This window comes from Podarcis cretensis (assembly GCF_951804945.1).
Source record: "Podarcis cretensis genome assembly, chromosome: 1".
NCBI lineage: Eukaryota > Metazoa > Chordata > Lepidosauria > Squamata > Lacertidae > Podarcis > Podarcis cretensis.
The window spans coordinates 32,974,167-33,001,860 of record NC_137170.1 but is presented as its reverse complement, the minus strand read 5'-3'; the positions used below and the strand labels follow the sequence as shown (position 1 = coordinate 33,001,860).

The 27,694-nt window shown below is 41.3% G+C and overlaps 2 protein-coding genes across 4 annotated transcripts in view; one reads left to right on the top strand and one right to left on the bottom strand.

The window, feature by feature from the left end:
• Positions 1–24: 24 nt before the first annotated feature.
• On the bottom strand, positions 25–13,117 carry ALDH6A1 (aldehyde dehydrogenase 6 family member A1). Its single transcript, XM_079972289.1, has 12 exons — positions 12,981–13,117; positions 9,997–10,047; positions 9,637–9,711; positions 7,763–7,924; positions 7,045–7,123; positions 5,511–5,813; positions 5,068–5,189; positions 4,482–4,671; positions 3,658–3,839; positions 2,473–2,652; positions 1,804–1,902; positions 25–1,346 (listed from the first exon to the last, which is right to left on the bottom strand). The coding sequence occupies exons 1-12, from the start codon at positions 13,035–13,037 to the stop codon at positions 1,242–1,244; spliced, it is 1,605 nt and encodes a 534-aa protein (XP_079828415.1). The 5' UTR covers positions 13,038–13,117; the 3' UTR covers positions 25–1,241.
• A 193-nt stretch (positions 13,118–13,310) lies between these two features.
• Positions 13,311–27,694, top strand: part of LIN52 (lin-52 DREAM MuvB core complex component) — a 43,176-nt gene continuing 28,792 nt past the window's right edge. Inside the window, exons 1-5 of one of the 3 annotated variants that reach the window (XR_013837875.1) lie at positions 13,311–13,468; positions 13,979–14,053; positions 15,008–15,045; positions 16,514–16,580; positions 17,587–17,670. Coding sequence is in view for 1 of the 3 variants with exons in the window: in XM_079973101.1 (XP_079829227.1) it covers positions 13,450–13,468; positions 13,979–14,053; positions 15,008–15,045; positions 16,514–16,580; positions 17,587–17,670 (283 nt within the window). In the remaining 2 variants the exon portion in view is untranslated. The remainder of the gene's footprint in view (positions 13,469–13,978; positions 14,054–15,007; positions 15,046–16,513; positions 16,581–17,586; positions 17,671–27,694) is intronic. The other 2 variants (XR_013837874.1, XM_079973101.1) reach the window with 2 other exon arrangements.

The following is a 27,694-nucleotide window of genomic DNA, read 5'->3' as shown; positions in this document are numbered from 1 at the left end:
TTTTCCTGAAGAAAATCAGAAGGATTCTGAATTTAATAGCCATTTATTCATGATTAACACCAACGTAAGACACAACATACAGAGTATTAATCAATTCAATTATTCATTACCATTTTCAGTTTAAGCGCTTGCTGGTTACAAAAGGCAGAATATCAAATGGGTCCAATTTGTTTCATTAGACAACTTAAAAAATCACTGCATGGTTTCAAAGTGGAAGAAAGGACTTTGAGCAAGTTTTCTTATGCTACTTAACATCCCTATGAAGCCACATAGTTTATCCCTCCCCATCCCATGACTGCATCACTCACAGCTAACCTATGCAGATCACACTGCTGTGCAGTTCAAGATGTCATCTCAAGTTGTATGTACTCCCACTATACAGGACTGCCTTTAAATAGCCCTAGAACCTACAATTCTCCTTTGCACTAGTGCAATGGGAAGTAATAGCCCCCTGAAAGCTAGACTGATAGAACCAATTGCATCTTTATGAAGGCTTATTATTTTTGATGCCATGATGGTCTAGCAGCCCCAGAAGCAAAGATCACACATGTTTTGGTTCCAAAAATATTTAGTGCATAAATAACGTATAGGCACATTGCTGTGTTAAGGTAGAAAATCTGTCCGTTTTAAAGCAGCTTGCATGCTGTTTCCATGCATCATGGGAACTAAAGCTCCCACTGGTAAGGTTTCACTGTCTCTTTGCAACAGCTATTTTCTGTGTGTGAGATTCTTGGAGACTACTTATTAAAGTTGAGTACCTGCACATTTACTGCTCAATCATGTAATGAGTAAATCTGTTTCTCTGAAGTATCCAAAGTTTATTGCGGGGGAAAGCTGAATTAGATTCTGACAGCAGGACATACCAGCTGTGAACAGAGAAACAGCAGTAACTGCAGCAATTGATTCTTAAACACTAACATCCCATGAAAAATAGAGTCTGGGTTCTCAGCACTAGGTTGCATGAGTGGGACAAGAGAAGCTGATTTTGTCTGTTTACACACAACAGATTATTTTCTCTAGAATTAAAGAAAATACCTTGGGTTAGCCAGTATGTAGATGAAAAAAATCTAAATTTTGTGTTAAAGGGCCCTGGCCAATTTGATTTTAAATGCAGAGCCTGAAATGAAGCAATCTTTGTTATCTCTAGGGCAACAATGGCAACAGGGAATATCCAAGAGCAGCTTGCATCAGTGGGTGAAGAATACTTTCAGCAGCATCTTGAGCATATTTAACAAGGTGCTTTAGTTCCCCATGGTTGGCATAACGACGGCAGGCTTGGCATCAGTAGCATCTTCCTCCTTCCACTGAGAAGTGATTGTCTTCAGCTGTGTGTAGAAATGTACCCCCTGAAAGAGACAAAGAGTCAGATGTTCATATCAGTTTGTGCTGCAGAGTCGCTGGTTTTAGTTTTAACTATAAGGCTGCAGGGGAACCTGCAGTCCTTTTGACTTTGTTGGACTCCAAATTTATCAACCCCAGGCAGCATGGCCCATGGTCAGGAATAATTAAGAGTTGTCGTCTAGCAACATCTGGAGTGCTATAGGTTCTTCACACCTGCCACAAGGCAAAATATATTTTCCTGCACATTTTCTCTTGTCAGAAATACAGCATGCTGATAAGCCTTCCCTTTGTCTATCTCTTACAAGTTTATCTCTTACAAGTTTTTCTTCCCTCCTTGGCTCCTCCTGGCTTGCTGCAGTTCCTGGAAAGTTCCTGCTCATTTTCTCTTGTCAGAAATACAGCATGCTGATAAGCCTTCCCTCTGTCTATCTCTTACAAGTTTATAAAACCGTAATGGATTACCTGTTTGCCGTAGAAATTGGTGTCCCCCCTGAAAGACCCGCGAGAACCAGTGAAGGAGAACATTGGCAAAGGCACTGGAATTGGAACATTTACACCAATCTAAAGCAAAGCCAAAATTGATAATTTTATTATAAATCAAAGAAAATGCACAAATAAATCTAAAAAGAGTCAGGCTAGGCTCAAGGTAACCTGGATTCAAATCAATGCTCTGCTGTAGTCTCACTGGGTAAGCACTGAGCAGTTTCTTACTTTGTAACCTCAGGGCCAAAAAAGAAGAGAAAGAGAAAGCTTTTGCATTTTAAAAAACTTGCATGTTGAATGCAGTAATGCATTCAGCATCAGTTTGGTCCTCGGTTCATTAATAAAATAGCCCTCAGTATCTCGTTGGTAGCATGGCAAATGGCTCCACAAAGGGAAAATGGGGCAAGTGCATTACATTCAGATGGAGATCTCTCAGTATGAAAGGCCACACAGGGAAGAGGACAAGGTTCTTGCACCTTTAGTGTTGGAGAGGGAATTTCCCAACCCTGCTATCCATCTTTTCACTAAGAGATGCTAAAGATGGAATGTGGGACAGTCTGGATGTAGAGCTTCTGCTCTGTCGTGGAGCTATGATGGAGCTAAAACAGTACCCTAAGCTGTTCAGCACGAACCTCAACCTTTACATACCTGCCCAACATCTACTAAGTGAGAGTACTTCCGAGCAGTGGCACCATTGGTGGTAAAGATGGCTGTTCCATTCCCATAAGGATTTTTATTGATTATTTCTATTGCTTCATTCAGACTGTCTGCTTCCAGAACCACTAGAACTGGTCCAAAGATTTCCTCCTTATAGCAGGTCATATTGGGCTGTCAAGAAAGAAGCAACTTTTAATTGTACCGCATGTCAGATTCTGCAGAAATCTTTTTTTCTGACACTTAACACAGAAACATCCTTTTCCTTCACAAGTCATCACCCCAAAGGACCCTTCTGTTCCTTTTGATGAAATGGCTACCACTCTAGGCTATCATCCCTCCCTCCAATATTGAACTCGGATGGTGACTGCTGCCAGGATTGTAACCAGATGGGGAGACTAAGAAACAAGAAGGAGGCTATCACTAAGCTTGGGAGGGGAGAACCCAAGGTTTGCAGAAGTACAAAAAAAGAACCACCACCTAATGCAGGGGGTTGTGGAGGGAACCAACAAAAAGCAAGAATGGTGAGGTCTGAATATACTCAGTAGGCAAGAAATGTAGATGAACAATAGAAAGAGGGGAAAAATGGATTCTTCTCTCAACAACTTCACAGTGGACTGGCAGGACGGAATGAAGTGAGGTTGCAAAATGTGTTGTAGTCTTGTGATCCCTACAATGACCCCAGTCATTTATTAAACAGATTTTATCCCATCTTAGAGCATATTCCCTTGCAAGATGCTTTGCAAACATAAACATTTGAAAGGCACACTGAAACATCAGATACCACCAATAAATGCCATGTTGCACAATTGTTCAAATGCCAGTCACATCTAAGGCATTCAAAAATGGGCCATTTTTTTATTCAGGGAAAGGATCTCCACCGCATTCCAGCCTTTATTATTCCTTATCCATCGATTCCCATATATCCACCAAGCATCATTCTTGAACTTCACCACTTTTTGACAACCATTCCACATTCTAGCCACAGCTCACTTCAATAGCCAGGTATCAGGACATTTGCAACATTTCACTATGGCATAAAATATAGCTGTAGGCCAACACCAGTCTTTTGAAGACCAAAGGGAAGGCTACCTCTTGGAACATGCTGGTTCAATGTTCATGTCTTCCTTAGTTTTAAGGTGTTTTAATCTGCACCTGCTGATCAGTACATCAGCTCACCTTGACCTTCGCAAGGATTGTCGGTCCAACAAAGTTGCCATTTTCAAAACCTTTCACTCTGATATTTCGTCCATCAAGAAGGATGCTAGCCCCCTCCTTTGCTCCACTGTCAATCAGTTGACAGACACGCTCCTTGGCCTGGGGACTGATCAGCGGCCCCAGATCTGCTCCAGGCTGGTCTCCTATGACAATACACAAAACCTGCTCAAATCCTAAACTCTTCTTTTTCAACACCTAACAAAAATCAAGCAATAAAGCAAGCAATGTCAACATAGGAAATTAAACATGGTCCTCATGATGCAGCCTTGTAACACTGCTACATATTTAGCCCATCCAAGGCTAACTGTGCTCTTTAGCCTTTAGACACAGGTTTATTTTAATAGTGCCATATATTCTGATCCTTTTCAACATAGCTAAGTAATTAGCTAGCCAGCTATGCAACTCTTAATTTTGGTGACAAGGCAGTGAAGTTCCATAAAGTGAACATGGTTTTTATTATAAGGTTAAATGCAATGAGTGTTCTGAGATCTTATTACATTACGAAAAAGCAGCAAATTTATTAGACACTTGAGAGAAACAATTTAATGGACAGAAGTTGCACTGATCATCTTCACGGCTCCAAAAATGAGCCTTTAACAAGCACATAACAACACACATTCTAATGCTCTAGATTAGACAACCTGTGGCTCTCCATGTGTTGCTGCATGACCTATGGTGAGGAATGATAGGAGCTGGAGCCCAACAACATCTGGGAGGCCACAGGTTGCCCATTCTTTTTCTAGATCTGCAGAACTTGGATTGGATTAAAACAAATGCATCGGCACCTGCATTAACTCGCAGCTTCTTGGCTCTCTCCACCAGTTCGGGCAACCAATTCCGAGCCTCTCCCACCAAGACTGCTGTGGATAATGCCATGCAACGTTGCCCAGCTGCTCCAAAAGCTGCTCCAACCAACTGATTCAGGGTGTTCTCCTTATTGGCATCCGGCATCACTACTCCATGGTTCTTAGCTCCCTAGAATGAAATGTACTTTTTTAAAAAAAAGAAGAAGCAGCTGAATATATGTATATATTAAGCAACAGTAAACATCAGCTTAAATGGTCCCAGACCTTCAAGGAAAATGTGGCTGTTACACCAATGTAAAATCAGAACCAAAAAGGGTGCAAGGTGTCACAAAAAGTTTTTTACATTTTTGAGATCTTCTGCTAGATAATTAAGTGTTAATATATGGAGTATTTAAAGGTTTCGTGTTAACCATGCTTAAAATGACTTTGAAGTTTGTTGTTTTCGACTGTAACATCAAAACTTCAGAAATACAATTCAGGACATTAAAATTATAGATTTTTCCAGGATCATCAACAACTATCCTATAAACAGAGATGTCAAGTGGTACATTTTGCAGAGTTTTACCATATTGGCCTGCACTCTCTTGCCGTTCTTGGAACCCCTTTCATAGATATATTCTCCAGCCTGATTAGATCCTACAAAGCTGATTGCTTTGATATCAGGGTGATCACAAATAAAATTCACGGCTGAAAAAAGAAAAGAAAAACAAAACACTGTTCATTATATCTCATCATCGAAGAGCGCTTCATCTTTGTGCTGTGACAACGATAACCTAAACAAATAAACCAAATTTCTCCCTACATATATTAAGTAAAATAGAAACATCGTCACACAGGGCCGTTTACAATACAAAAACACAAGAATGCAGAACACCGTAAGAAACAAAAGCAATACCCCCTCCCCAGCTTATGGATTGTTTAATTAGCCAAAGGCCTGGGATAAGAGGAATGTTTTTGCCTTAAACATTTTGTAATGAATGGCGGCAGGCGAGCCTCCCCTGGAATTACCTGCGTGTTGTCCATGGATGATGTTCAGTGTCCCATCGGGGGCTCCAGCATCCTGCAGCAGCTTTGCAAGAAACATGAGGGCTCCCGGCACCCGCTCGGAAGGCTTCATCAAGAAAGTGTTCCCGCACACCATGGCCATGGGAAACATCCAGAGAGGAATCATGGCTGGGAAATTGAAAGGTGCTATGCCTGCGCACACTCCCAGAGGCAAGCGGTAGGTGTAAGTGTCCATATCTTTAGTGATGGAGGGAAGGGTCTCGCCCAGCATAAGGGATGTCACACTACAAGCATGTTCAACGACCTCTGCAACAAAGAACAGGGACTTCTCAGTTTACGAATCTCCCCGGAAATGCTCTTTCCAATGCCCTCACGATCTGGCTAGCTTTTGTAGCTCCTTCACTATAACCGATACATTCACTACCATCCAGAAATACTTCCCATTCCGACAGGGATAGGATTCTGCTTGAGAATTACTTCAATTCAGATAATTAACGGGTGAGGTGGATTCATGTCCAAATGGAGACAGGAACTCTGCTAAGACCTACATTGGCTCCCAGTATGTTTCTGAGAACAATTCAAAGTGTTGGTGTTGACCTTTAAAGCCCTAAACGGCCTCAGCCCAGTATACCTGAAGGAGCGTCTCCACCCCCATCATTCTGCCCGGATGCTGAGGTCCAGCACCAAGGGCCTTCTGGCAGTTCCCTCATTACGAGAAGCAAAGCTACAGGGAACCAGACAGAGGGCCTTCTCAGTAGTGGCGCCCGTCTTGTGGAACGCCCTTCCCATCAGATGCCAAAGAGATAAACAACTACCTAACATTTAGAAGACATCTGAAGGCAGACCTGTTCAGGGAAGTTTTTAATGTGTGGCATTTTAATGTATTTTTAATCTTTGTTGAAAGCCGCCCAGAGTGAAGAAGAAGAAGAGTTTGGATTTGATATCCCGCTTTATCACTACCCGAAGGAGTCTCAAAACGGCTAACATTCTCCTTTCCCTTCCTCCCCCACAACAAACACTCTGTGAGGTGAGTGAGGCTGAGAGACTTCAGAGAAGTGTGACTAGCCCAAGGTCACCCAGCAGCTGCATGTGGAGGAGCGGGGAAGCGAACCCGGTTCACCAGGTTACGAGTCCACGCTCTTAAACACTACACCACACTGGCTCTCTGGGAAACCCAGCCAGATGGGTGGGGTACAAATAAGAAATAATAATAAATAATAATAATAATAATAATAATAATAATAATAATTCTACCATAAAAGAATACTGTCAGTATTATCAAAAAGATATCAGAAAGGAAAACAAAGCGCTTAGCATTTCAGAATATACTCTATATATACAAAGCAAAATATACAAAGCGAAAAAAGCAGAAGTGTTGTTTAAAATTCACAGAGTATTCGGAATCCCTTCTTGAAAGGTTACAGAAGGGGCTATCCTCCCAAGGCCCTAGAACGCCTAGTACTCAGAAGTATTCTGCTCTTCCCTCAGCCCGTGAAAAGCCATTTTCTATGTACAGCAAGAGGTGCTGGCAGCTTACGGAGGCCTCGAAACACATCTCCCTCAGCATCAGCCAGGGTCTTCCCTTGCTCTAAGGTGATCAGTTTTGAAATTTCTTTCTGGTGATTAAAAAAAAGAAAAGAAAAGGTAATGAGAATTCCTGAAACTGAGAAAAGGGAAACTCAACAAAGGTGGAAATAAAGCTCATCTACTGAACCAGAAGGCCAAGTGCAATAGTAGGGAAAAGCCACTCTGCACATGAGTAATCACCACCCTGCCCCCATCTTATTCCTGGCTGTACGCAGCTGGTGGATGGGTCATTTGGACCACTGAGAGTGAGAATAAAATGCATTTTTGCAATAAATAAATAAATAAATAAATTCTTAAAGACTAACAATGTTATTCTGGCATAGGTTTTCAGGACCACAGTCCACTTCATCTTGTTTCTAGGCAGCCTACAAACTCTATGTAGAGCAAGATAATACACCTCCTGAACAGGGTAAAATTATTTAATGTGAGAAGAGGCTTGTACACATTATTTTGCTCATTTCTGTAACGATTTTGTAGGGAAGGCTATCTTAATTCCCATTTTATAGCCAAGGGCACTTATTTATTTAATAAAATTAGTATAACGCCTGACTGAAGAAACCTCCCCACCACAAAGCATTTTACAAGAATAAATCAATAACATTATCAGGACCCACAGTTTAAAAATAACTGTTCAAAACACACACAATCTGGTCAGTCCAGTTCCTCACCAGATTGTCTTTGATGAGCTGTTGGTATCGCAAGAAGACTTGTTGCCGACTCAGAATGGATGTCTCAGCCCAGCTCGGTAGAGATTTCTTGCACGAAGCCACTGCTGCTTCCATCTCACTTTGTGTAGCTTTGGGGACACGACCAACCACTTCATTGGTGGCCTGTTAGAATAGTAAACCCCAAAAATGGTCATTATAAATGTGCCACCGACTCAGGATTGCCTTAACATAGGAATCCACAAATTGTGGCTAAATTTCAGGGCCAACTATTATCTTCTAGGAGCTAGCTGCAAAGTCTAGTCCAGCCCAACCTCAATTTCAGTGGGTCACTCTTTCAAGTAAGGATATTTAAGTTTACGGCCTTAAATTCATGATAAACAGAGCAATCCTGACCCCTGACGTGCAGGGAGTGGTAGAATGCTGTGGCCATTCCTGCAGTCCATTACAGCTGGGATGGAATTTTATTATTTCTTTGCACAATACCCACTCAATACCCATTACAAGGGTTGGGACAACCAGAACCCGGAAACAATAAGTGAAATGGCTCCAAATCTGCTGCAACAGACTTGCATGTCCTGTGCAAACAGAAAATGCTTACCCAATTATGAACCTTCTTCTTTGAAGGCACTAATCAAGGAAGGGTATCATCTCTAATATATAGAAATGGGATTCCTTGAGAATCCAAGATGGGGGTGAATGGCAAACTTTTGAGTCTCAGCTCTCTGAATAGGTCTCTGAATAGGTCTGCAGGGGAGGAAAAGGGAATGCAGCATGCTTTGCTAACAGCACATGAACTCATGCCTGACAATCAGGGATTTATTTTAGGGACTGTGGTAGATGACCCTTGCTCTGAAAAACGTGGTGAAAATTAAAGGGTTCAGGAAATCAGACCAGACCAAATTTCATTAAATCATACACAGACTGTTGGGGGTCCGCTAACTGGGCCCAATCTGCCTTGGTCGACTTTACTAGAACAAAACTCTACAAGAGAGAAAAACTCCCAATAATTACACAGATTAAAATAGCTCAGAAAGTAAGAAAACATTGAGCACAAACTTCAGCTAATTAACATAAACGCTTACATTTAAATCTCAATAGTCTGAGCAAGATGCTGTCAAAAGCCCAAGTAAATGCTGACCGCTGGCTGGCTGTGGAGAGATCCCACCAATCCAGGTTTTATGGGAACTTAGACCATTGGTGTTTACCTCTTCCACCCCACTTACTGTACCTTGTGACACTGTCCTTGAAGCCTTAACAGGAGACATCTGTATGCAAGCTCATTATTTTTGAGGTTCTAACCCATTCCCACAAACCAGTCTTAAAAGGGGCGATATCACCACAGGGACACACGGCTTTAAAGTTGCCAGACTAGCCTCCACATAAAATCCGTTGTAGTTTGCCCCACTAGGAGGACTCAGGAGTACATTAAGCAAAATAATGTCAGTGATTATGTACCTACACTTAGTGTCTGAAATCTTAAGCCAGGGATGGGGAACTCATAGCCTTCTGGATGTTACTGTCAACTCTCATCAGCCCCAGTCAGAATGGTCAATAGTCAGGGATGATGGGAGTTGTAGTTCAGCGACATCCAGAGGACCACATGTCCTTGTCACTGCTCTAAGGTAACTGCTTTAAGTTCCAGCCAAACAACTTTATTCCTCTGTCGGTGAAAAACTGGACCACATGACAGCTCATGCAGAAAGACGTTTTAAATTTCAAGCTAAAGACAGCTTTGGAATTCAGACTACTTAAGCAATTCCATTTTAAAGTGTTGCTCCTGAGTGCCCCTTCCTTCTTACACTGGTCAACTGCACAATCCAACCCTTTCCTGCCTCAAAGAAGAGAAGCACAAAAGAAAAAGGAAGTTTACTTACTGGGTTGTGAATATCAATCCATTCATTACTTTTGGAATCAACAAATTTGCCATCAATGAACAGCTTGGTTGTTGGCTGCAGAATACAAAGGGTTGGTCAGTGCCAGAGTTTACCTGAATGCTGAAATACCAATCAAGCTAAACTCTTCCACATACTTAACATAAGGATTAAGTATCAATTCTTTTTTCCTTTCTCTCCCTCTAATTCTCTTCACGGAGCTGCAGTCATTTATCCACATTTATCTGCAACCAAAGTTAATGAATACTGCCAGAAAAGTGGGTTGAGAATTTGCAATCCACGAGATTGTTTAAAGCCAATATGCTTGCAACTGAAACTTTATTTTGGAAGAAACCAACTCACCACTGAAGATGAATAGGAGGATGAAAAATGCCAATTTGCCTTCCTCTGGATCTATAAGATGGAAAAAACAGGAACACAGAACTTACTGAGCAGCACAGCTACAATTTTCTGTGAAGAAATTCAGCTACCCTAAATTCACCCAAGGCTGTGCCAGGAACAGTCGACGTATTCATTTTCAAACTGCCATAATTTACTATTGCTTTGTGTCATATGCAAATTTGTGTTCTCTTTTGCAGGTGGAGTAGAGCGCCAAAGACTGAACTGGGGCCACAAATAAGTATTAATATGCCTGACAAACATGGAGAAATGAAGGCCCTGAAAAAAGACTGGGAAAATTCAGGGGCGGGGGAGAATGTTTTTCTGTTTTTCCCAAAGTCTCTTTTTTCTTTTGGCTTTCTCCCTAAATAAATAGAAAAAATCTAGGTTGCGGGGAATGGATTATGAAGTCATTTCCTTTAGAACGATGAATGAAATGTTTAAGACAAAATGTTCCTATATCTAGTCCCCCAAAATTATATTTAGAAACGATGTAACAGGAAGACTTTTTTGTAAGACTATGTACAGTATCAGATCATTACAATTCCTGTACACAAAGGACAAGCAAATCCTGAGTTGCAGACAGAGAACAACCCACAAATGCAGGCGCAAGATGCATTTCTGTGGAAGGAATTCAACATCATGCTACGGTGATTGTTCTGTTAGGGCAAGCATTTTGGCTTGCCAGACAAAATTATCCCCCCTCTGCTCCCCTGTGCACTGTTGCAGGAGTTCTCTTGAACCCCTCCCCCCTCCACAAGCCAATTTCAGGTGGCATCGAGTGGTGTACGGGAAGGAAAGTCCTTGCCCAGAGCTTCTGCTGATGAAACTCATTAGTTGAATCCCACCCAAAAGGAAAGGGTAGAGAAGCTTGTTTCAATCCATGCAAGCCTTCAGTTTTTAGACATTCATGATAAATATGAGATGTAATAAGAATAATTCTTATTTGAAACATACATTTATGCTTATGAGGTTTCGGGGGAAAGTACTAGACTGTATAAATATTACCTTTGAGGGGGAAAGCTAGCATTGTCAGAGGATAATATTATTTTAAATTATCTATCTACGACTTGGAATTTGACAACTGGTCAACATAAATAGATTCTCTGCACCCTCACTACTGCTAAAATACTGATATTGATAGAAGAGATGACAACTATTGCAAAATACAAATGGAGAGCTTATAGACATAGACTGCATATAGACAAATATTGTTATTTGGAAAGCATTTATAAAAATATAGTAGGTTATAAATAAATGTATATGTATTGGAATAATAATTTCATTTATAGACCTTTGTGTTATATATGTATAGAATTATAGGGGTTTTTGTATTTTATGCACCTTTTCTTTTCCTTTTTCTCACTTTATTTTGTTCATCTGAAATCTTTTAAATTGTAAATTAAAAAGTCCATAATAAATATGATGACAACATAATCCATAGCTTCTCAACCACAATTCATACTCACCTGAGATATGGATATACAGTGGTACTTCAGAAGTCAAACGGAATCCATTCGACTTCCAAAATGTTCGGAAACCAAGGCACGGATTCGGATTGGCTGCAGGAAGCTCCTTCAAAATTGTCAGGAGAAGGAACTTCCTATCTACTTTTAAGCCATTTGCAAATATTCCCTTGGGTTTGTACGACTACGTTTCTCCATAGCACTCATTAATCACAGCTCTTCCTACCTTTCAGAGCTTTTAGCCAATGAGTGAGCAGGCTCCTATCTCACAAAGCAATTCCTTCAAACGTTCCTTGAACATTTTGCTTTTGTTCTACAAAGGCAAGAGATTATTTTATGTTTAAAGGAACTCAAAGTCTGGGCCTGATACAGCTGTACCCCCCTGCATGAACTCCCGCCGAGGGCCCTGTATCCATTTGTCAAAGAAAGCCAAAAAGGTTTATGGCTCCTTCCCCTTCTCCAAACTTCTGCACTGTCTCTTTCAAGCTTCATAGATGAGACTGTAGTAAGGAACCTGCAAGATTTTCTATTGTGCATTTCATTTGGAATTATAGCATGTCACACACTTGTAGAGGGCAGTAACCAATTCAGTAGTCATTTCAAACACAACTTGTGGTTAATTAAGATCAACAACACATATGTTAATTCTGTACTGAGACAGGTTTACTCGGGTTGTAAGTCGCTTTGGGGTTGCCCCAGGGTTGCAATTGACAAATAAACAAGCAAATACTCTGCAAGGCAATTAGAGAGTTGAACTGTCATATATGAACGGATCCCTGCATGTACTTGGCCCCATAATCACAGAGCGGTGTGTGTTCAAGGCGGCTATGCACACTTACCACGGAGGAATTTAGCAGAACTAGCCTCCAGGTAAATAGGCATAGACCAGCGTGCACTGCATACATTCAACAGTGCTTTAGACTTTGGAAAAGTACAATCTAAAGCAAGGTGGGCAGAAGATAAGCCCACCAGCCAGTTTTCCGTGGGATTCTTCTTGCAAAGGGCTCCTGCCCGCATGGATCCCGGTCTGATCCTACAACACGCTTTGCGATGTCCTGAGGCGGCTTATGCACACTCAGGGATAACTGAAAGCAAAGGGGAGCGACTGCACCTTCGCCTTTCAGAAATCCCGAGTGTACCCTCGCTTCGCACGTGAAAAAGCAAGCGCGTCCACCCACTCAAGGCTGAAATTCGCTGGCTCCTGCGAAGCGATCCCCTTCGCCAGCCAGATTTCATCGCCTTTTGCAAGGGGGGCGGAGCGAGTGTGGTGGGACGAGAGTCGATCCCGCTCCAGGGGCTATTCCAGGGGGGTGTAAATTATCCCCCTGCCCGCTCGCCCGTATGTGTGCTTGGGAGTATTCAGGAGGGCAGGTGAAATGGAGGAAGGGACAAGATCTCCCGCTTCCCGCCTCCCGCGGACCCGAAACCCCCAAGAGGAAAAGTCTCTTTCGGGGCCGCTCCCCCTCCAGCATGCAGTCTCACCCCGAGCCAGAGGCGCCGCCCTCCCTGAGACCCCCGAGCCGCCGTCACCGCCGCCATTCTGCCAGCGACCACCTGCCAAAAGGCACCCCGCCCACCTCCAGCTCAACGATCGAACCCCGCCCGAGCTTTGAGCTTGGCCAATGGAAACAGGAGTCCCGACGTTTTCTCCTCCCCTTTCTCCCTGAGCAAGCCAATGGGATAGTGCTGGAACCTGGCTCGGACCCGCCCCTTCAGCTCCGGGTTCCGATTGGCTACGTTGCCGTCAACGCCCCCTCTAGACGGAATCTGATTGGATGGCTCTTCCCCCCCCCACATCCCTGCTCTCTCTCTCTCTCTCTCTCCTAAATTACGACCTAGTGGGAGGAGTGCAGGAGGGAGGGGGCGGAGCAAGGTTGGCTCGTTCGAAAAGGAAGCGTCATATGTTTAGGTTCCCGCGTGCAGGCGGCCGGGTGTCACGTGAGGGGCCAAAATGGCGGTCTCAACGGAAGGTAAGAGGTGGTGGTGAGGAGAAGGTGAAGGTTTTTCCAGTTTTGCGAGTCTCTCTTCCACTGGCATATTAATACTATAATTTGTGTCCACTTGCTTGTCTCTCACTGGGTGGGCGGGGTATAAATAACTAATTATTATTATTAAATTATTATGAGTACATGTGCATAGGGTGGACCGAAGCTGTCGCATGGGAACTATGCTCACTGAATACAGCGGGTAACTTTAATCCTCAGAAAACCTGCTCCAGTTAGAGCTGAAATGCTACTTAAGCGAATTCCTCAGACTTTTTCCTCAGATCTGGAAATAACTGTTAGGGTTTATATTCACATTTGATGCTCTGTTCATCCAGTCAGGCTCTAAAGAGGCATAGAACAGTGGCAGTGTGCCTCGTGTCTTGAATGCCCACGGTCCCAGTGATATCAGGCTCAGTCAGTAGATCATGAAACTCGTAATCTCAGTCTTGGCTTTGAGTCCCACAATGATTGGAAGTATTTTGGTTGTTCTTCTAGGCACAGACTTGGAAGCCTCCCTGCTGAGCTTTGAAAAGTTGGACCGGGCTTCACCGGACCTCTGGCCTGAACAATGTAAGTTGCACTCAAGTGGGAAATGTGAAAAGGCATGGAGGATCTTTGGCGACTGTGCTATTGCTCTGACTTACAACCTGCTGTTAGGATGTTACTGACAGTGTCTGCATGTTGAACATAAACCTGTCTCAGAACAGTCTTCAAAAATGCACCATAGAGTGGTACTCAATAGCTCCCAATAGTAGCATCATTCCTGGTTACATGGACATGGCGGCAGCAAGTTGGGGCTGTGTGGGCATGTTGGCAGATCCAGTCCAGAACTCCCACTGTTTTGCTTGTGTAGCCCCTATCACTACTGTGTCTTACTCTCACACTGCCCCAGTTAGCAGCAACAGCACTGCTGTTGGGAGGGCAGTTGCCTGGTACTGTGCCAGTCGCTTCTGTGCACATGCACATTCATTTACATAGGCATGCTCATACACTTTTGTTTAGCAAACATAACAAATGTTTAGTTGAACTAATACATTTCAACTATTGTGTTTTCTATCCTTTCAGTATTTGTGTTTTCAAAGTGGCTTTAAAAATACATATTGGCTAATTGTGAGTAAGCACTTTATTATAGCCAATCCAGTTTAAGGCTGCAGTCCTATGCAGAATTAGCTGGGAGTAAGCCATACTTACTGTGAACTTTACTTCTCAGTAGAGAGAAGTGCAGGATATGTGTATAGGATTACACTCAAGGGCTCCAGGTGTGTGTTTCGATGATGGACCAAAGAGAAATCATTCAAATTACTACTGAGCTGCAAATGTTACAGAAGCAAATAATTAGTGTTGCATTTGCACAGTCACAGAATTCAACATGAATGTGAAGTAATACATGGTACAAATGAATAATCATTTTATGCTGAATATCTCTAGCAATTTAACTGGTGGAGTTAGCAACAGAAATCATAAATTGCCCTTGAAGTTGTAGAGAAAGTTGTAGTCCAGTAACTGCTTCTGTTTTGTCTCCAGTACCAGGTGTTGCTGAATTTGCAGCTTCTTTTAAAAGTGTAAGTAATTTCTCACTTGGATTGACAATTCAATACTAAACATATCTGCTCAGAAGCAAGCCCCCATAAATTCAGTAGGACTTAAGTCTAACCATTATTCACCTAGGCCCACCAGTTTATCTCCCAGTGTTATTCCCACTGTGTTGTTCAGAAACCTGATATATTCCCCAAGCAGGCAAAGATATCCCATTTCATGCAAAAAGCTGACTAAGAACTAATTCTAGACTTGGATGTTGTAGCTAACTTGACAGAGCTGACCCATCCATTAGCCAGAGTAAACCAGCAGATTTTAGGTCTCCATTAAAGTAGAGCAAATTGGTATGTTTTTCACTTATTATAGTTTTTACACTGTTTTGTGGAGTTGTTGGCCTTCTCTGCCTGAGGCACCAAAGTGTCTTGGGCTATCTCTGCAACTTGCAAATTTTGGTTGTGTTTCTTCACTGGAAGCTTAGCAACCTGCCATATTCAAGGACAACTGAAATGGCCTTTTTTGAAACTCCTTTTTTTTAAAAAAAATAAAAATCGATCTCTTAAACTCATGATACTTTATGTCTTTTTTTCAGCCTGCTTCTTTTATTTTTTTAGAAAAGCAAGTTTTGCATTATATTTTTTTTAATATTTGCAACCATGAGAACTTTAAAAAAAAAAGGCTGGATTTTTAGGGTGTCATAAAATAGGAATCTGACCAGTGGGTCATAAAGTGGTTGATGATAGTTATATTCTATGTAAGTGTCATGGAAATGTAAAATGTAATAATTTTCATACTTCTCAGTTAGGAATCTATTGGTGTCTGGACACTGCATGCTGAGTTTTGTTCTGTCTGCTACATTAAAATTGTAGTATTTTTTTGTAGTTTATACAACATTGTGTAGCTATTTAGAACTTGACTGGTGATTCTGTGTAGTCTGCATGTGCCAGTGCTGATATAATCTTATTTGAATTGTACTTCTATGCTTACAATGGGAATATTTTGCAAAAACAATATTTGCTAATATTTCTTATTTACATTTTGATCCTGTTTTTCAAAGAAAAATTAGCTTCGTTCTGCTTCCAGTTCTGCTTCCAGCAGCTAAACTCCAATGTAATTAACAATTGCTATGTAATGCAAAATGCTGTTGGGGAGTAGATTTTGATCTGGTTTTGTATTCCGGCATGATAGAAGGGTTTCTGGCTCCTTCCTTCATTCTGACAGCCTCAGCAATGGTAAATGGTAAAATAAAAAATGTGTGTGGTTATTCAAAAACTCTACAACTAATACTGCAACCTTAATTCCACTTACCTGAGAGTAAGCCCCATAGAAAACACATGCTCTGTATCAAAGTAGAGTGGAATTTTATGCAATTTGGCAGCTGAGCCTATTTTCTATCAGCTGGTTCCAGATATTAGAAATATTTCCCAGTTTCTGTTTATCAAAGACACAGGTAATCACAATTTTTCTATATATGTGTGTGTATTTTTTTTTAAATAGCCCATCACCAGTTCTCCTCCCAAATGGATGGCTGAATTAGAAAATGATGATATTGACATGTTAAAAGGTGAGTTCCTGTCAGTGTTTGAGCACTTCAAATGACTGGAATTAACAAGCCCAGTATAGTTTGTCTTTAAAACTACACAAATAGTTAAATATTTGTTTTTTATCTTTTTAAGCTCTTCTCAAGCATTCATCTGAATGTATGTGGGCAAAAGATTGTGATGGGGGGGACAGGGGTGCACACATAAGCCCACCCCAGTGTCCCTGCACACACCTCATTCACAGCAGACCTTTCCATGCTGGGAGGGAAAGCTTGAAGGGAAGATTAAAGGCTTTGGCCAAGGGTGTGACCAGCCAATGTTCATCATGTATCTGTGATTCTGGATCCATTCATTGAACCTCAGACTTGGAGAACATCATGCAAGATGTGTATTTCAAGGACTTGGAGAACATCATGCAAGGTATTCTCCAAGTCCTTGAAATACACACGAGTATTAAACCACTAGTGAATTTCTGTATGTAATACTAGTTTCCAGAATAGTAGTAGTTGTTGTTGATGATGATGATACAACATTCTGGGAGTGATAAAACCCTTCTTTGAAGTATATGTTTCAATTTTTCTGTATAACCATTTTAAATTTCATGGTTAATTATTACTACAGTATTATTAAATTTGTTACACATACTTCACCAGCAGGTTGCAGGGCATTTTTAATTTTTCTTCAATAAGCGTCTTACATAGATGCTTCAGATCAGGCTAGATGTAGGACTGGATGTTGGATTTGTATATCTATAACAATTTTTTGTCTACATAGTCTTTAAACCAGCTCTAGTCATGCAAGCTAAGCTTAAGGATGTGGCGAGAGCAGTTTGTAGCCAATTAAATGGACTAGAGCAACACTATGTGAAAAAGAAAGAGAAGAGCTGTAACCTTAGACATATTTGGACAATGGTGTGCCAAATACATTTTGTATAATAGAATAGTGACGATACTAAAGAAGCAACATGAAGAGTCTTTGCTAGGAATTTATTTCATGGCACATCTTAAGCCACACTTCTTCTTTTTTAAGAGTTGGGGAGTCTCACCACAGCTAATCTAATGGAGAAAGTGAGAGGTCTGCAGAATCTAGCATACCAACTGGGACTAGACGAATGTAAGTAGATAGTTGCTAAGGTGTATTATGTTTAAAAACTGTAGGTCTGTTGCTTAATTTTCTTATAGAGCCAAACTTTACATATTCAGTAAGAACATATTCAATATTTCACTTGTGAGAAATAATACAATAGCCAAGCATGTATGATATTGCGCTGTTAGTCTCCTGAAAAATTAAGAGTTTGGCGTGGCTGCATCAGTAGTAGAATATCTCTACAAGCAGTTGCTGGGTTCCTACAACGATTGTGTGCCTCAATGATTTAGGTGGGATGTTTCTCCTGTTTCTTCTGTGAACCTTTCTGATGTTTTGTAATAGTAACCCCATAAGATAACTGAAGTATGAATTCAGAGTACTTTGGAACACTTCTTACTTGAAGATGAAATTACTCTATTAGGATTAAGTAAGGTAAAGGTAAAGGTGCCCCTGCCCGTACGGGCCAGTCTTGACAGACTCTGGGGTTGTGCGCCCATCTCACTCAAGAGGCCAGGGGCCAGCGCTGTCCGGAGACACTTCCGGGTCACGTGGCCAGCGTGACAAAGCTGCATCTGGTGAGCCAGAGCCGCACACGGAAACGCCGTTTACCTTCCCGCTGGTAAGCGGTCCCTATTTATCTACTTGCACACGGAGGTGCTTTCGAACTGCTAGGTTGGCAGGCGCTGAAATAAATAATTATTGGAATCAGTTTATGAGAGTCACAACAAAAGCTATCTTTCAGTATCCTCTAGGTGGCAGCAAAATGCTACCTAGAGATAATTGGTTCTCCGTGATGTTTTTGTAGCTTTTTAGATTTGGATTGAGTTCTTTTGCGCGGTGGGAGTGTTAATCACTGAATTATTATATTGTACTGAAAAATGATATCAGAAAGATTGTCTCCATGTAGTAATGTTGATGGTCCCTTATTTTTGTGGAAAGGTTGATAGAGAAATTTCTACTGACTTTTTTTTATTATTCATTAGCAGTTTGCAGGTTTAGGCGTTATAATTTTCATGGTCAGTCACTGCTCTCTCTTGAGATTAGATTTGATATTTTGCTGAGGAGACAATTTATTTAGGTAATTCTGGAGTTCAATTGGTTTTTAAGCTATAAATTTATAGTTCCATGTACTAATATTTCTCATTATAAAACTGTTGCCTTTCTTTGCTGCTCTGACATTTAGAATGTTCCTGCGTATTGTATATGACCACCGAAAGCAAGCCATAAGAAAATTACCTTAGTAACTTAGTTTGTAACTTATTGTGGTACTATCCTGCTCATTAGGATCCTCTGTACAGTTAGGTAATGGCACAATCAAATCTTAGTTTAATAAGCAGAGATATGCACAAGCTTCAGACACCTACCTCCAACTGCTTTGTTCCTCCCTTTGCCCAAGCCAGAGAGCAGATTAAACCATGATTTCTTGTTAACATCTGATTCAGGAAGCTGTAGAAAGACAGGATAGGACAGAACTTTTAAGTTATGGCTTCCATATCCTGGCTTGTTCAGCAGCCATTAACCATAGTTTCCTGGTTTATATATAATATGAAATCACAGTTAAATGCATCTTCCTGGTTTGTTCATTCGTGCAAAGGATTAAGCAGAGTGATTGCATTCAGGTGCCTGAAGCTCATGAATAGTTTAATAAGATGAGATGAGATTTGATTATTCAAATGTTACCATTAAATAACTTGTTTGGAGGATCATAACTCTTTACATAGCATTTATATACCACCTTTCAATAAAGTTCTCCCGCTGGCTTACAAAATAAAAACACTAAAAATCCTAAAACAAATAGCAATAGCAGAGAGAAGACAATTCATCTCCTACAACTTGGTAGCAAGAGAAGGGAATAAACAGGCCTCATGAGAGAAGACATTCTGTAGAAGCCATCACAAAAAGGCCTCTTGGGTATGTCAACCTGATACACATCAAGAATGCTGGCCGGCTAGCTGTCCACAGGCAAAATCCAGCCCCCCAAGCACTTTTGCTGGGTCTCTGGTAGTTCTGTCAGATTATACTTGAGGTATGCTAAAAAGGAAAAAATTAGAGAAGCTCTGTTCTGCAAAGGCAGATATCTGTCGGTAACAGTCTATGCCAGGGGTAGGCAACCTAAGGCCCGTGGGCCAGATGCGGCCCAATCGCCTTCTAAATCCGGCCCGCGGACGGTCCTGGAATCAGCGTGTTTTTACATGAGTAGAATGTGTCCTTTTATTTAAAATGCATCTCTGGGTTATTTGCAGGGCCTGCCTGGTGTTTTTGCATGAGTAGAACGTGTGCTTTTATTTAAAATGCATTTCTGGGTTATTTGTGGGGCATAGGAATTCGTTCATTTTTTTCTTCAAAATATAGTCCGGCCCACCACATGGTCTGAGGGATGGTGGACCGGCCCATGGCTGAAAAAGGTTGCTGACCCCTAGTTTATGCACTGAAAAATTGCTCATAAAAAATGGTTACAACGCACATGCAATGTTAGTGCTACCTCTATATAAGCATGGTTCAAATGCAGTGTTGGCCTTGTAAGGCCTGGGGCATACCTATACTAAGATGGTGCCAAAACTCTGAGGGCATCTGGCTGGCTAAAGCTGTTCTACATTGATAGCACCAATGTTGCAACAAGCTCAGCACTGTCAAGATTGTTGGTGGCTTTTCTGATGGGATGGGACCAGGCCACCGAATATTAGTCTCTAGTCCATCAGCAGACTGTGATCAACATTCTGCCTCCCTTCTCTCTCCTCATTCCCCACTTCCCACTCTGGTCATGCTATTGTGGGGTTTCACCTGTCATAAGGTGGTCACTTTGTGTAGTAAGGTGTGGTTCTATTCCCCAAACTATCTGGAACAGAGTGAGTGCAAGAGTCTGAGCATTCCTGGTTTAGGTCCTAGACTACTCCAGTACATGAGATGGAGTAAATTCCATTGCTGGATCTTATTGAGAGGTATGTAATGCTTGATTGAGATGGCTGCCAACCAACTGATAGCTTCCATACAGCCATACAGTTTTAGGTGAGCCATAATAACAGATCAGATACATTTTTTTAGATCACGGATAGCCAGTTGCACTCTACAGGCAGCATCAGGAATGCAGCCAGTTATCTAGTCCCTGTTAGGCTCATTGTGTTGAGAAAATAATTTGAGGGTGAAGACAAAGCTGAGACTTGTATATTTAGGGCAGGGCGGGGAGCAAATGGCTAAAATCAGTTGTTCCAGAAAGCAGCAGAGTGTGACTAGAAGAACCTTGTGTCTACGTTGCATTAAAAAACAACCTGCTAGGATCATATGTAGAACTTTCTTATACCCTCCCATCAGATGTATGGATAAATGTAGCAGGGTCATAGGTTCTGAAACTTTCTAGTGTTGCCCTCCATGTTCATCTAGCTGAACATGCCATAATGTAGCATTGGGGACTCTCCAGGGTATCATGCAGGAGACATTCTCCCAATGTGGAGATGGCAAGGACTGAATCTGGGACTTACCATGGAGGCTTAGCTCTTCCCCTCTGCAACAATAGGTATAAAAGCCTCTGATTTGGGGTGCAGGCACTCTGTACAATCTCAGAGGCACTACCATTCCATCGTGTGGTCCAAGGATGAGCTCAGCACCAGTAGGGAACATAGCAAGGTGCCTTATACTGAGACAGCTCATTCGTCCATCAAAGACAGAGTTGTCTAGCCTACATTGACTGAGAGCAACTCTCCATAGGTTTCTCCCAGTCCTACTTGAAGATGCTGGGGATTGACCCTGGGTTGCTTCTTCAGCTTGCCACAGCTTTCTATTGTGCTTGGCATATTTCATTTTCCAGCACTCAAAAGCTGCCCGCCAAATCACGGGGCGGCCCTGCTAGAGCCCCTCTGATTTTCATCATCCCACCTCAGAGGAGGAGCAAAAACACTGCCATGCTGTGCAAATACCAATGGATGGAAGAGAAGCCAGGCACATAGGGTACTACCCAGGCTCACAATCACTTCTGTCTGGAAGGAAAGGCCAGCCTTTCCATAAGCCAGGGCTGAAGAGGCTCCTGCTGACTGGAAGATTCCTGCAGATCCTGAGATCCATGGAAGAATCTGTCCCGCATGATTTTAATGCATCCAGGCTGCTGTTTCTGTATAATACAGTTGGTTTATATTTTGTATTGATCTCTTGTTTTATGATGCTTTTTAAAAATGTTGCGCCTTGGGATAACTCTGCAGCCCCCTGGTTAACAACCACTGATCTGGACGAGTAGTTTATACAACATTGTGTAGCTATTTAGAACTTGACTGGTGATCTGCATTTTTTGTACAGTGGTACCTCGGGTTAAGAACTTAAGTCGTTCTGGAGGTCTTTCTGGGTTAGCAGAGTCTGTAACCTGAAGCGCCTGTAACCCGAGGTACCACTATTGCTATTTGTGTAGTACAGCATAAAATACAACCAAACCTCAAGTTTAAATAATAGAACAGTTGTGATATGCAGAGCAATGGTTCAGAAAGAGCTGGTTTCACCTCGGAGAATTGGCTTTATTAAATACAAAGCTACCATCTGTTCTTGAATGTAGTCAGAATTACTTTAGCTAAAATAATTTGCAGCAATGATTAGACAACCATGTAAAATTTTACTTTAAAATATTTTATGATTGTCCTACACTTAATGAATTCATCTGATATTAATTTTGTATTCCCTGATATGCACAAAGTATCATAAACCACATCAAAATTCAGAGTTGTTGGTTTTTGGTTTTGTTTTGCTACCATGTTTTGCTACCATGGTCATGTAACTGCGTAAACTGTAGAACTTACTTACTGTTTGATACCTAGTCTCCAAGGAAAATAACAAGCTGGCATTTCGACATTGGTTTGAAAGTGGGAGTGCTTTATGATGAACAGAGGGCTTGGAAGTTCTCCTGTAACTTGATAACTGTGTTTATGTAGGCTTTTGTGTATGGAAGGTGTGGCTTGCTAGTATGCCATGAAAGAGAATTCTAGAAGCCCACATGGGGTTGCATCCTGACTAAGTTAGTTGAACATGGGGCCCATTGAAATCCGTAAAACAAATTAGTCACGATTTGACTTGCATTCCATTTATTTAAACTAATTTAGTGTGCATCCAACCCATGTACAGTACTTATTTTGTGTTGTGTTGTTGCCAAGATGCTGGCTTCTTTTGGAATGAACATGGATGTTCTGCAGGTTCTATGGTTTGCTTCTTGTGTTTCATCTGGTACTCAGATAAGATATATTGACTCCAAAATGTGTATGTAATGTGGCAAACAATATAAACTTCAGGTTTCTCCTTTTAAGTCTCTGGTAGCAGGCCGTGGCTTCATTGGCTTGGGGGCATGGAAACATATACATCGGTCTCTTGCCTACACATTTCAAGAGAAATTTCCATGTATGTATACATGGGATCAGAGCACAGAGAGATGGTAGAAGATTGTAGTCCTACTTTCCACACATAGTTGTGGGAATCTAGAAATAATTTAGTAGTAAGAAGAAATAAGAAGCTGCTGCTAGATCAAGTTGTTGCTGGTAGGAAGCCTACAAAAGCAGGACCTGAGTACAGCAGCACTTTCCCAGCCTGCAGTTGCTAGCTGGGAACAGCTTTTGCAAGGAAATAGACTGCACTGTGGGCCAGGCATGTCCAGAATCTGTTTCAGGGGCCCAAAGTCCATTTCAGGGACCCAATCTAGACTGCTGGTCAATTTAATTCGGCCCCCGTGGTAGTATATGTCCTAGGGTAAAATCCCTAAAAAAGCTCAACAACTTTGGTCGGCCCTCACGCGTGTTCACTTCATCAAATCTGGCCCTCTTTGAAAAAAGTTTGGGCACCCTGCTGTAGGCTTCTGAGAAACTAATCAGCTATGGAGAGTACTTAGGTTTCCAGCACTCCTAGATGTATGTTAGACCTCACAGGCACTCACCCCAGTGCTCAGCCTGGGATATATTTTTTTTTCATACTTCATTCTTTTTGATCATTCTAGGTCTCTTTTGACACACACTCGTGTGCTGTTCACATGCAGAGGAACAAGACATTCACCTTTGTCTTTGCTGCTCATCACGCAGCTTGGCTTGTTTACTCACTGTTTTGTTTTTTTGTTTTTTATGTGTGAGTATTTCAGTTTCTAAAAAGAGCCACCCAAATACCAATTTAAAATTAGGATGCACACAAGACCCTTGAATGGGCTAATTTTGACATGTAATATTCTTAACTATCTGCAGTTCACAGATCATGACCTCAACTTTTTATCATCGCTATTGGATTGTATGCCAGTTTTAGAAGTGAAGGAGCTATGGGAAGTTTTAATTGTACCTGTGTGATTTATCCCCAGTCAGCTCTTTAATTTCTTCTGGCTGTCTGAGGTTTCCGACATGCTGTAAATTTCACCAACTTTTTCATTATCTGCAATTTCTTTATGACTTGTGAATCGGAGTGGAGAGAGAGTGTGGATTTACAGCGGATATAAACATGTCCATAAAGTCTGTATCTGTGTCAGTAATTGTACTGCTGTCAGTGACTGTCCTGTTTTACAGGCCTCTCTTGGGGAAGGAACACACTTTGCTACTAGTGGCAGTGTAGTGTTCATCCTTCGCTTTGCATTAACTCACCAAGAGATTAGGTTGTAATAATTGGGATGGAAATTGAGCTTAGATATTGGTCACTCACCCTCTCTCTCTCTCTTTCCTTCTTGCTCTTAGCTAATGAATAAGTGAGTGAATTATCCAGTATTTGTTTGGAAGGAAAGGGAAATGGACAGATAGCTGCTTCATGCTAAAATGTGGAGCAGTCGACTAACAATATTATAAATGATAGTGCTGTGCATATGTACAGATTAGTTGCATGTACCATAATAAACACTGTCTTTACCTGCCTCACCAGCGTTTCTAGATTAACTATTTCTTTTGAGGCAGTTAATTACATCCTAATAATCTCCAGCTGTTGATGACTTTTTGTTGCCCATAGGAAGAGGTGTGGGGGCAAAGAGAGAGTATTCTTTTAAATGTCAATAAATGTGCCAGGTATTTCTTGTTTACTCTCTTTACTTCAAGTAAAGTAGTTTGATAAGCTGTAGATTTTTTTTGACAAAGGCATTTTTGTGTGGCTTGTCTTTTAGTATATGGACTATTAGGTATTTGGTATAGCAAAATGCATTTCAGACACTGGAAGATTATTCATGATATCTTTGTGGAATGTCTCATTCACTTGTCAAATACCCAGAATGTGAGCCGGTTCCAGCACTTCTGATATATATGCCTGCCAAACAGATTCAGACTGTGGAGAATGAAAACTTAAAATAAAGCCTTTTCGGGAAGTGTTTGGGTACAAAGGACTGTTCGATAGCTCACTTCCTTTTGTTCATGTAAGTGGATGCTAACTTTAAAGCCTGTGGCACTTGCGTGGCATCTTCTGGAATTACAAGGGCACGGTTCCCCATTTATACTGAGTGCAATTATATTTAAATAGCTATCAAAATCTGATATGTGCATGCACTTGACCTTAAATATATAGATAAGCACACTTCATCTGAGTCTTGCAAACCCAACTTTATACAAATTCATGGGAAGTTTCTAGTTCTTGAGTGTCCCTCTGTCTAGATTTGCACACATTGCTGTTTATTTTGTATTTTTATGTTGTCAACCACCTTGAGATCTACAGAGGAAGGGTGGCATATAAATTTAATAATAATAATAATAATAATAATAATAATAAGCCATGATCTAAACTAATTGGTTTGCCACTATGGGCAGGATAGAAAACAAACACCTGGCAAATTGTAACAGTTGGCTGTTGTGTGCATGTCTCTCTAGGCTTGTTCACACATTTCACTGAACAAGGGTACCAATTATCTCTACACATGTTCTGTACAGCTAAACTATTGTGTACACAGACTGTGCTCTGCTGCATTATTTAAAAAACTATTTGTGTACACAGATTGTACACTAATTGAATGTAACATGCGAACATGCTCAAATATTTTGTACTGTTTTATTTAATGAAGTTATTGGTACACATACACCAGACTGTTTCTAAAGTGTTAGAAACTTAGAATATGGAGTCTGTGTCTGAAAGCAGGCTTGGCCTTTTTAAAAAAATGTTTTTTAGTTTTCAAAAGTTTACATACTTCACCATCAACAATACAGTGGTACCTCGGGTTACATACACTTCAGGTTACATATGCTTCAGGTTACAGACTCCACTAACTCCACTTTGCTTCAGGATGAGAACAGAAATCGTGCTCTGGCGGCGCGGTGGCAGCAGGAGGCCCCATTAGCTAAAGTGGTTCTTCAGGTTAAGAACAGTTTCAGGTTAAGTATGGACCTCCAGAACGAATTAAGTACTTAACCTGAGGTACCACTGTATGTTTAATTCAGGCCTGGCTTATTTTGACCAAGATAGGACTACAGTCAAACCTTGGTTTTTGAACGTTTCGGAGGTCGAATGGACTTCCGGAAGGGATTACGCTCGAAAACCGAGGTTCCACTGTACAACTTTTCCACATTGGAAAAACTTCTATCTTGAACTAGGAATCAACTATCATCCTTTGTCACACTTGCTTCTTTATATCATACTGCAGGGTATATATAGATAAATAAACTTGCAACTTAATTTTTACATTATAATTTTCAAAAGTAGAAGACTTACATTTTACTAAGTTGTGATTATAAACTTATAAGATAAGACAGCTTGTAATTATAAGGTGAGACAGCTGGTGTTGTCCAATTCCTTGCCCACTGGACTTGGGTCTGGGTTTAACACCTGCCTCTATCATGGACTTGCAATATGCCTTGTGTAAGCTGTGCTCCTTACTTCAATTTACCATCTGTGCAACATGTGTAATACTTGACAAGGCAAACAGGAAATTTGCAAATAAGTAGCAATATAATATGTAACCTGCCTTTTTCAAATCCCTGCCTACATTTTTATTTCCTACTTTAGTTTTTAATGACAAAAAGCAAATAATCTTGAAGCATTGGGTGCCAACCAAGGCAGACAACCAGTTCAGCTCCAAATGCCAATGTAGTATTCTTTAGCATAATACTAACTTTCTTAGAAGATTTGAATGTGTCCAGAATTTCAAAAGAATCATTCTGAACACAGAACTTGTTGGACCCCGATGCATTGCAGTCACAACTGTAGTTATTTAAACAATCATGTAGCAAGGGGCTTTTTTCAGCTGGAACTTACAGGAGCTCAGTTCTGGCACCTTTCAGATGGGCACCAGTGCCATTCTAAGAGAACAAGGAAGAAGTTGATGGTGAGCTCTGGCACCTATTTTCTAGAAAAAAGAGCACTTCATGTAGCTCTGTTTTAATACATCTTCCCTTCTGCCCCCTCCTAGTTTCCTGGGAAAAACTTAGGACAACCTCATTTGATTAAGTAAGCTATGCAAAGTATGTGGAAATGCTTGATTCCTAATGGCTTCCCATGTGATGTTCAGCTGTGGCATATAGCACTTAGCAGAGATTAACTGGGATGCACATGGATATAAATTAATGTAAATTAATCCTACAGCACAACCCTGTCATTGTTTACTCAGAAGTAGGTCCGACCCTCATTTTCTTAGCAAATTCAGCAATCTTACTAGCTGAGATTTCTATGGTTTCTTTAGAGAAGAACCTGTTGTTGTTTTCTCAGCTTCCCGGAAACAGTTCCTCCTCTTCTGAATACGAGGCCTTTACAGAGATCAATTGCATTCCTTTTTTGCATTCCTAGTCACCGCAGCCTTGCAGGGTCTGTATATATCGAATGTAATATAGCTGGGCCAGAGCTCTGTGACAAGATCTAAGTGCCTCATTAACTCCAGTACGCTAGAACAAGATAAAAATGTCATCAAGCCCCTATCAGATGCCTGATATAACCTCTAGCAAGCTGGAGTGCCATTAGTTTAAATTCTCAATCAAATGCCTTCCTTGAGCTTAAGGAGCAATGATTAAACGTGGAGTGTCCCCTGAGGACTCTACAGCTGTCGTGGCTTGGGGTGGGTCCCTCTCTTACCAACCGGAGAGTCTTGAGCCAGAGGTCCCAGTGGGGCGGGCCCTCTTCAGACCTGCACGTGCCTGCCCCAGCTGTTCTCCTT

What these genes read in the sequence shown, in the direction of transcription:
- ALDH6A1 (XM_079972289.1), bottom strand. Translation starts at nt 13,037, where the DNA reads ATGGCGGCGGTGACGGCGGCTCGGGGGTCTCAGGGAGGGCGGCGCCTC. An exon ending in AGCTCATCAAAGACAATCTG is followed by an intron (nt 7,124 to 7,762) that starts GTGAGGAACTGG and finishes TTTAATCACCAG; the next exon opens with AAAGAAATTTCAAAACTGAT. An exon ending in CAATCCTTGCGAAGGTCAAG is followed by an intron (nt 2,653 to 3,657) that starts GTGAGCTGATGT and finishes CTTTCTTGACAG; the next exon opens with CCCAATATGACCTGCTATAA.